We start from the raw sequence: 10,362 nt of genomic DNA, 5'->3' as shown, positions 1-10,362 counted from the left end.
TTCAAATTCGAAAGAAAAGTGTCAGAGCATTTAACTGAAGTGTGACTTTTTGCTAAGATAAATAGCCATTTCTTCACTCCACCCTGGCTTTCCCGCATAAGCTCTTTATTGTCAAACAAGATCTTAACCCATCAAACTAGAGCTTACACAATAGTAACATATTCTATTCTTCATTTTAAAACCTATGGTGTTTTTTAAAATAATAATACTAATAATAAAGAGTATTATGCAACTTTTGATATAATACTATTTTCCCATAGTTGGTGAAATTGTCTTAAACAATGAACCTCTCCATAGCTGCATTCCAGGCCACTGAAATAAGTCCTGGATTAGAGGTGGATGGGTGGATGGATAGATAGGAAGGAAAGAAACTTTACAGTTTCAGCCAGTTGCATAATGCTAACAATACCTTCCTTTTACTTACATTTATCTGTTGAGAAGGTAAATTGGCAACCTGCTCATTCCTCCACCCCACCTAAAAAGGGTCGTCATATTCCTTGCAGTACTAGAGGCACAGATTCATTAGATTTGTACCCCACTTTTTAAGGCCTACAGTGGAACCTCGGTTTATGAACACCTCGGTTTACGAATTTTCGGTTTACGAATGCCACGGACCCATCTGGAACGGATTAATTCACTTTCCATTACTTTCAATGGGAAAGTTCGCTTCAGTTTATGAACGCTTCAGTTTATGAACAGACTTCCGGAACCAATTACACCCATGCTTTGGGTTAAGTACGCTTCAGGTTGAGTACTCCGCGGACCGTCTGGAACAGATTAATCCACTTTCCATTACTTTCAATGGGAAAGTTCGCTCCAGTTTATGAACTCTTCAGTTTATGAACAGACTTCCGGAACCAATTGTGTTCATAAACCGAGGTACCACTGTATATGGAAGTTGGGCTCCAAAACACATGAAGTGGCAAACAGACCTAAAGGAATAATCATAACCACTCTTCGTATCACAGCCTCGATTTAAATCAAGCCATATTTTATGAAGCAAATCATTAATGTGCAGGAGTTCACCATTCCTTTATGCTAATGGGGGGTTATATTCCCCCGTTACTGTGCATTTCTTTTTCCAGATATTTTCACTGACGAGAAAAAAATTACATACAGTGGCCAACCACACTGAACAGCCTTACTATTAGCTGACAGAATATAGAGAAATCTAAAATGGTTTTTATAAAGTTGACTGAAACGTGTAGGCCAGGCCTGCCAAATAATGTATGGTCCATCAAAACAAACGCAGCTTAATAGGTGCTTTTAACTTTTGCAGTCCCAGGGAGGCAGCAAACAGTAGAAGATGGCCATATATTACTGGGTGGCTTACATATGGTCTGCTGAGTTTTGCAGGTGTGCTGCAGACTATTGCTCACCCTGGACTAACATGAAGTCCCAATTTAAATAAGCAAGTTTCAATTTGTGCCAGGGTTTACCATCTGTTTCCGGTAGCAGGGCTTAACACTAAAATGGGTGGGGAACCTTTTCGGCTTGAGGCCTGTATTTCTTCATGGGCAACTTTCTGAGGGCTATGGGCCAGTGGTGGGAGGGGCCAGGTGCAAAAGTGTGTGGAGCAAGCTTTGTACAGTAGGCTAAATTTCAACTATGCAAACGTTGAGAGGTTTCTACAGATACCCACAACCCACATCCATCCAGGCAAGGAAGAGGCATAATCGGTTGCAAGGCCACATTTCAGCTAGCAAAAGCAATTGTGGAAAGAGCAGGGCCATTCAGGGTCATAGCCTGAGATGACCCTGGTGATGCCTTCCAATTGTTAGGATTCTATGATTCTATGACTCCTGGGAGCCAGATAGAGAAGCCTAGAGGGGTGCATTCAGCTTTAGGAGATTACCAACAGCAATGAGTAAGTAGTAAGAAAATTCCCACAAATAAGAAGAATGGCTTTCAGAGAATGTTGTGTTCCGACAGAAGGAAGCAAGTGGCGGAAGAAGCCTCTTGGGCACCTGGGGCGGTGCACCCAGAGGCGGGGCAAACCACACACAGGGACGGGGGGGCATCGTGCCGCACGGTGCCCATAGGGGCTAGGGACAGGCAGAGGTGGAGTTTGTGGTGGCGGTGTGCATCCCAGGGGGTGCTCCGTGGCGGAGAGCGTCCCAGGGGTGTGTGCCAAGGCAGAGAGCATCTCAGGAGGGCGCCGCCCATGGCGATGTCACCCCCCTCAGGGATGACACCCAAGGTGGGCCGCCCCCACTTCCCTCACCTTGCTCCGCCTCTGAAAGAAGCCCCAGCAAACCTTATCGCAAACGTTAAGCAATTAAAGGTATGTCATACTTACTTTTCAACATTTAATGACATAATACTTCTTACTGGTCTGCTCTTCGGTCCAGGAGAAGGATGAAATACCCGCCCTTGTTTATTGGTTGTGACAGGCTTTGCCAGTTGAACGATGTAAGGGTCTACGGAATGGGTTGGATAAGGATCAAATGTGCCTGCTTTCATGCCCCCAGGCTGGAAAGCAAGGATAAAGAATTTTGATAAGTTGGCAACAAAAATACCTAGCACAAAAATACAGAGCCTGAAGCAGTAGCTCAGAAATATTATTTGACGAAACACAGTGTATGTATGTAAATAACCAGACAGCCAAAACCCAAATGCTTACACAGAAAACCTGCTTATCACAGCTCCAAGCAGCACAGAATGATGTACATTTATCCTATTTCATCCACAAAAGTTGTGCACAAGAGTGAATTTCAGTGGGTGTACTTTGCACGGCTACCTAGAAGTAGGTCCCATTCTGTTAGGTGGAGCTAACTCCTGGGTAAGGGTACATTCAATTGCATCTTTACTCTACTACAATGAACTCCACTACATTTTAAAGGTGTCACCAAAGAAATCTTAGTCAATTGTTTAACTTTTAGTTGATTAATTAAATTAGCACATAAGTAAAACAAATAGTTATGAAGCAAGAAAAATACTTTTTTTAACACTGATGTACAAGTGTGTCATTGTGGCATCTTAGAAAAGGCATAACCTCCAATGTAAGATATAAGGAGGAATGCCTCATAAAATAATACTGCATATTTTTTTTTAAAAAAACTATTCAGTTTAAGAAATATTAGCATTGGTATTTATTTATTTTTCAAAAAAAATGGCTGTCCAATTTACTGGGAGCACCATTTTAATCAATTTCAAGTATTATTAATTCCATTGATTTATAAAACTTTGGAGCCCTAATAAGTTTACTTTGTATATTAGCACCTTCAAGAAAGAGCTGAAGAAATTAGAAACATGTCAGACGAGACCTAAGAATAACAACAAATCACTTCAGGACTTGTGGATATTTCCCACTTACTTTTAGCACCATCTTTAAACAAAATGCCATTTGATTAAATAAATAATTGTAAAAACCATTTTTCAAACTTATCTATGTTTCCACCATTCAAAATAGCTCTCTAAACTGCAACAAAAGTAAGCCATCACACTCATCTTCTCTTTCTAGCTAAAAGAAAATGTCTGCAATAATTAAATGGCAAAATTAAATGGCAAAGAAGAAACATTTTTAGAGAACAGCAGCACCTTCTTTGCAGGAGAAGTTGGCTTAAATGGTTGAGTAACTGGTGCTGGCGGGGGTTGTTTCTTTGGTGGTGGCAATGGTTTGTCATCATGGTAAGGATTCACATCAAAATATTCTCGTGGGTAAAGATTCAACTTGAAAGCTCCACCTTTCATCAAACGGTGGTGTTCTTCACTCATTTTCTGTGTAAACCAGAGAGGAAAGATATCACATTGAGTACTTCTACTTAATATTATTTTCAATAGGGAATGACTAGGAAATAGTTTATGGCTGGAATCCTATGTTTACTTATCTGATAGTAAGCCTTACTAAACTGAACAAACACATGCACAGGACTGCACTGTTTGAGATAATAATGCAATAAATGCTACAAAGTAGATGTAGATGTGTAACAACATTAGCGATCTGAACATGCCAGGAGTGGGACACCTGTAGTTCACCATCCCAAACCACTAGCCAACAACATCCATCCATCCATCGATTTTAACGCCACCCTTCATCAATTAGATATCAAGGTCTGATCATCTGAAACAGGGTAATGTTCTCTATTCACAGACATTAATTAAATGGAAATCCAACAGAATTTTACCTTAAAGTTTATCCTTCCTTGGTCATACAATTCCACAGAGTGTGGGTATGGTTTACCTATGGTAAGATTGGCATACCTATGTAAATAAAATAAAATAATGGTGACACCAACATTCAAAAGCCTCTAAAATTCAAGAAAACATATCAGAGACTATTACAACTCTAGAAAGTTGGTGTCATGTTTTACCCGTAGCCAGTTCCCTTCTTCCCTGGATTGGTATACAGATTCTTCCCAGGTGCAACATACGGCATTTTGTCTTTTGCTTGTGCACTGAAGTAAGCACATGGGCCACCAATTGTTCCATAGTAGGTTCCTATACCACAACTGAAATAAATAAAAAACAAATAAGCAAATATTTATCCATTAAATTTGCAACTGAATTATGTAAGAACAGATGAGAAACCTGTGGCCCTCCAAATGTTGTTGGACTGAAACACTGCTAACTTATGCTAAGAAATATTGCCTTAAGTATTGTGTCCAAGGTTTTCCCTCCAGGGACAAAAGGTTCTTTGATTCAGTAGAGGCTCTCATCAGTAGAGTGGGGTGCTATTTTCAACGAAACACACACACACACACACACACACACACACACACACAGACAGACAGACAGACAGGCAAGCACTCTATGCCACCTCCTGTGCTGATCTAAAGGGTCCCTCAATCCTCTGGAGCAACTGGGGAGGTGATGGGAGTTTCAGGGTAAAAAAAATGAGCATACATAAGCTGCCTTTCTCCCCCAGTGACCACGACTGAACTCAGTTGGACTTTCTTCCGAGTACAGTCATACCTCGGGTTTGCGACCACTGTGGTTTGCAACCGCTGCGAACCTGGATGTAAACTCTTCCAGCTCCGCGGCAGTCGCAGTGTTTACATCCGGGTTCTGCGGCGTGCAGATGCGTAGAACCAATTTGCGCAGCGCGCACAAAGTGCAAAAGCTCTATTGGCGCTTCACGCACACGCAGAAAAGCCGCTCCATTTACAACGTGCTCGGGAAGCAGACGGCTCCCCGGAACAAATTGCGGTCGTAAATCGAAGTACCACTGTAGCTATTTATAGGCTTGCACTGCAAGATGCTCAAAACCTTATTCAAACGTCTGTATTTGCCAGTGGTTGACTGTTTATTTTTATTTAGTGCTGCATTTTAATATTAATACAGTATTTGGTTTGGTTAGCAATGCAAGAATTAACATACTATATCAGACCAGCGGCCCCATCATGCTCAGAATCCCTTTTTTTTCCTGACAAGGGCTAATGCCTGGCTTGCCCTGTGGGAATATAGGACAACAGACAGCCATCTCCAAATGATTCCCCTTCATCTCTCTGCACATGCCTTCGGCTGCCATAGCTGCATTCTCATATTGTATCCTAGAAATGGCTCCTGGGAAGTTTGAGAAAGTTTGTAGAAATTAAAATAAGCAGCCCTGGAGGAAGAAAGGCATTTGCAGCACATGTGTCATTGGAGTAAAATACATTTGTCATTTCTTCTTCTATATTCTTCTCCAAACCACAATAATCTACTGATTACCAACTCTGTTGAAAACTGCTTCATTTTCAGGGTGACTAAATGAAAGACCTAATCTAGGTCTTCCCACAAGACCCTGGCCTGTGATTTAGAGCCCAAGGCATGCAAGCTTCCTTGGTTCCTCTGAGAAAGAACTAATCTGTGTGCTCATGAATGTTTTGCATTCCAGTAGCTGTTTATTCTCCTTTCATAGAAAAGAAAAAACTGTGATGCATAGTGGTGGTGGGTGACATAGAAATTGTGGGACCAAAGGTATATATAAAATTCAGAAGTAAATATGCTTAATTTAGCAAAAAATAAAAGCCTAACAAAAGAATATTTCAAGGTTTCTAAAGTTATTTTAATTTAACATGTAAAAATAAATAGAACCCATATTGGGACCAAAATTAACGCCTTTCCCCAGCACTTACGGAAATTTCTCTCCATTACTAGGAAGGAAGGGTTTGCCCAGGTTTTTCTTTGACTCTGCCATTCGGTATCTTCTCCTTAGCTGAACAGGATTCAAATAGCTTTCACCTTCAAAAATTCTTGCATATACAGGGTCAAAGTAACCTGCCTGGGTAGCTGCCTTCTCTTTGTTACCCCCTGGTAACATTTGCTTGTTCTTGCTTGCAGCATCATTAAAAGGGCCTTTAAAACTTTAAAAAGTGCTGTCAGTATTGGTTTAATGGACGTGGCTTTACTTAGTTTTAATTTTTGGATATTTACATCCTGAACTATGTAGAAGCAATTTAAGGCATTAATTGTTACTACATCTATGCCAATAAGGCATTACAATAAGCTGTATATCTTCAAGATATGCTGAAAAGTAATAATAAAATAATAATAAAAATAATAACTGAAGACCCTGACCCTACCTGCAAGTAGAGGGTAGTAATACTATATGACCATATGGAACCCCTAATTAGAGATTTTTCGCTCCTTTCACCTGTAAGAACATAATTTGTTTCTGACAAATAGATGCCTGGAATAGATTTTAACACAATCTAAAGATCTACCACTACACCAAAAGGAATGCTGTTGCAAAAATATTTCCAGGGCCGCTTAGTTTGAGAATTATTGAGCCTAGAATCTAGTTAACCATACAGAAGTTTAACTGAAGGATGTTGGAGCAGAAAGTCCAGTCAGATCAGGACAAAACCACAGAGTGCCTCATTCAGACATAACAAGAAACCATAATTATCACAAACTAGGAAGTGAGAAATGTCAACTGTGTCCTGTTTCCATTTGAACCGGGCGTTGTTTTCCAAGCAATAGCAGAAAAAGACTGCCTTCAAAACACATTTTCCAATATATATAAAAGAATTTTAACTACATGGGAGAATAACACCATGTAGGGCTAAAAGAATTGGGGATTAAACTGCCCATGAACTGGTAAAGAAAGAAAAGTTCCTCTCTGTAAAGCACTGAGACACCTCCATCCTGCCTAATAGCCACAAACCCACTGTCATTTCCTATTACAGTCATACCTTGGTTTAAGTACGCCTCGGTTTGAGTATTAAGCACGCTTCAGGTTAAGTACAGACTTCCGGAACCAATTGTGTTTGTAAACTGAGGTACCACTGTACAATACCGTGTTTCTCCAAAAATAAGACATAGTCTTATATTTATTTTTCCTCAAAAACCCCCCACTATGGCTTATTTTCAGGGGGTGTCTTATTTTTTTATTATTAAGTATGGTACGAAGAGGCGAAGGGTCACGAAGAGTCGGACACGACTAAACGACTAAACAACAACATGGTACAGTTTAACCTTGTAGTTAAACTGTACCATACATAATGATAAGCCTATCACTATGGCTTATTTTCGGGATATGGTTTATATTCCTTGAATGCTTAAAAATCCTGCTATGGCTTCTTTTATGGCTATGTCTTATTTTCGGAGAAGCTGCACTAATATAATTGGTCAACACGATGGAGCAGCTCTCCAATCATCCTGCCTTCTTCATTGCAGTTTTACCCAAGTTCCCATGCCACAAACTGGATTGCTTAAGTAAGGCAAATAAACTAACATATACAGTACTGCTAGCCACTACCAAAGCAGTGCTTCCAACTCATGCTGCTATACATATGCAGTGTCCTGGCAACATTGGCACAATTTAAAAAAGTATGTTGGCCTTTATTCTATACATTTGAGGCTTACACAGTGAAAGATTTATCAAAGCAATTTTTAAACATTTCTCATACTAACGAGTTAATTTCAAACATACCTGTTTTATTTTCCTTGCTATAATCTGTTCATAGTTTTGAAGATTTTCCCCCCAGAAAGAAAAACCACAGTATTGTAAAAATAGGGGGAAATATACTTACGGTTAAATGGTGAGACATATTTATCCCCAATAGAAATATATTCCATTTCACTAAAGAGGCCAATCCTCTCCATGTCTGATTTTCCTGTTTCTGAAGGCATGTTTACTTTTGTGTGATAACCCGCTACTCTAGAATATGTGCAAATGCCTTACAATGCCTAGAGAAAAAGAGATGGATTCATACAGTTTTCAATACATTCCAAAACAATCACTGTCAATTTACTGCTAAAAATACTGGTTTAAACAGATAGCAGAACTCAGTAGCAAATTTCAAATTAAGGTACAAACAGAATTTTTAGTTTCTCTTTGGCACAGCAGATTAAGCAGCAGTAAATTCATTTGAATCAATTTTATCAGACTCTCTGATCCAACTCTCCTGCCAACCTAGCAGTTCAAAAGCATGTCAAAGTGCCAGAAGCAGCTTAGTCATGCTGGCCACATGGCCCGGAAGCTGTCTGCGGACAAACGCCGGCTCCCTCGGCCAATAATGTGAGATGAGCGTGCAACCCCAGAGTCGGTCACGACTGGACCTAGTGGTCAGGGGTCCCTTTATCTTTTTACCTGATCCAACTGATGTATCACTCTCCCTCACACTCATACACCTAGAATTATACCACCAATCTGGCATGTACATAACTGATCCTACTTTTTGTCTCAGTAAGTAATTCAGGAAATATACCAAGCTCAGATTCGGCAAATGGCTCAAGCTTCACCTCAAATACAAATTGACTGCATAGCCTTAGGCAAGCCCCTCATTCCTTCATCTGAAATACAGATGGAGTGTTGTAAGACTTTAGATAATGAATGTGAAGCAAAAGTGCTAATATAAATAATATTACGATGAGGGGGAAAACAGCACTCTGCTCCAACCAGGATACCAGGTGTCATTTGGAATATGCGCTCCTTATTCCCAGACAGAACATCCTGACAAGGGGGAGACCAACCTGGACCATCCCTTTGGCCACTGAAGGTGCAGCTGTTCCAATGCTTGCTTTCCTCTCCCCCCTCCATTCGTTGTTGTTTTTTAATCCATTTTATCTTTTAATATGTGCAAAGATTAGTATGTTTATGTGATTTATGAGTGTTAACATATTACTGGATTTCAAAAATCCATTTATTATTATTATATTTTCATTATGCTGACACAGTTTAAGCAGATAAAAATAGTTGTGGATATAAAAGTCTTTCAAATATTGATCAGCAACAATATTCAGAAGCCTGGTACCGGTAGGATCTGTATGAGGCAGCACAAATCAAAACAAGGACCACTGAAGCACTTTGTGGCACCTCAGCAATCCAAACTTTTAAAAAACAATGCAGACAAGCATCTGCTAAAAGCAGTGCAGTCTTGAGACACCAATTCAAAAGTTCAACAGCCTCTCTGCAATAAGTAGATGGAAAAGTACTGTGTTGCTGTGTAAATGTGCATTTGTAATAAATAAAGAATGGTTTTTAAAAAAATTAAAAAGGAAAAGTACTGTATGGTAGAGCTAAGTGTCATCTGCATATTGATGACACTTCTACCCAAACCTCCCAGCAGGTTTATATAGATCATTAATAAAGCATAGGAGAACGGAATAGGGAACCTCTAGGCTTGGGAAAACTTAAGCTTGCAAAGAATTGCACCACCTGCTGAGGAAGAACTTTTGCCACAATCCTAAATGTCTATGGATAAAATACTAGTCCTACCTCATTAGGCATAAAGCACTAAAAACACCATGTAAAAAAAGAAGCACAAATTCAATTGTGAGCGCTTAGAAGAATAGCAAGGGCAAAATGGCAAAATGACTGCAATCCAGCTGGTGCCCCTGGGAAAGGCTTAAGCGAACACGTGTAATGCTGTATCCATACACATGACACTCATATATCGTTGCACGTTAAAGTTTCTCTTCACAAGGCACACACACACTTTTAGGGAGGAAACTGCATTACAATTCGGCTAATTATTCCTTCAGTTTGCACCATTTATGCCTCACAGCTGTCGGAAACAGGGCTTGGAGCCCAGGCTCGGTGCAGGAAATGGGGAGCCCTTGACTTATTGTTGCTTATTAAATTTGTATACCGCCCCTCATCCGAAAATACAAGGTTGGGTCGCAACAGAAAAATACAAATTAAGGATACGAAATACATTTTTAAAAAACTGTCGTCACCCACCTTCTGTCTCTCTCTGTCCCTCCCTTTCCCCCCACCAAGACGGGCTACTCTGGCTCAGCGGCAGAAACTTCCTCGGCCTCCCTCTTCCATCCACAATGAGCGCCAATTTCTCCTTTGCGCAGAAGCGTCTCTTTGTTGATGCGCGGTTGCCATGGATTCGGGTAAGGCCAATCATTAAATATTTCACTTCCTCCCCCTCCCCCTCCCCCGCAGCTCTCATGGCACAACCCGAAAGTATCGTGGCCGCGGCG

At 40.4% G+C, this 10,362-nt stretch overlaps 1 protein-coding gene across 5 annotated transcripts in view; it reads right to left on the bottom strand.

The window, feature by feature from the left end:
• Positions 1 to 10,308, bottom strand: part of CFAP96 (cilia and flagella associated protein 96) — a 103,047-nt gene extending 92,739 nt beyond the window's left edge. For 4 of the 5 annotated variants that reach the window (XR_009558164.1, XM_060278768.1, XM_060278769.1 and 1 more), the window contains exons 1-6: positions 7,959 to 10,104; positions 6,060 to 6,279; positions 4,314 to 4,451; positions 4,128 to 4,203; positions 3,541 to 3,720; positions 2,300 to 2,472 (exon numbers count right to left, since the gene is read on the bottom strand). Coding sequence is in view for 4 of the 5 variants with exons in the window: in XM_060278768.1 (XP_060134751.1) it covers positions 2,300 to 2,472; positions 3,541 to 3,720; positions 4,128 to 4,203; positions 4,314 to 4,451; positions 6,060 to 6,279; positions 7,959 to 8,058 (887 nt within the window). In the remaining variant the exon portion in view is untranslated. The other variant, XM_035114088.2, reaches the window with a different exon arrangement.
• Positions 10,309 to 10,362: the final 54 nt, after the last annotated feature.

This window comes from Zootoca vivipara, chromosome 9 (genome assembly GCF_963506605.1).
Source record: "Zootoca vivipara chromosome 9, rZooViv1.1, whole genome shotgun sequence".
NCBI lineage: Eukaryota > Metazoa > Chordata > Lepidosauria > Squamata > Lacertidae > Zootoca > Zootoca vivipara.
The sequence above is the reverse complement of the archived record's forward strand: the minus strand, read 5'-3'. Positions and strand labels throughout refer to the sequence as shown.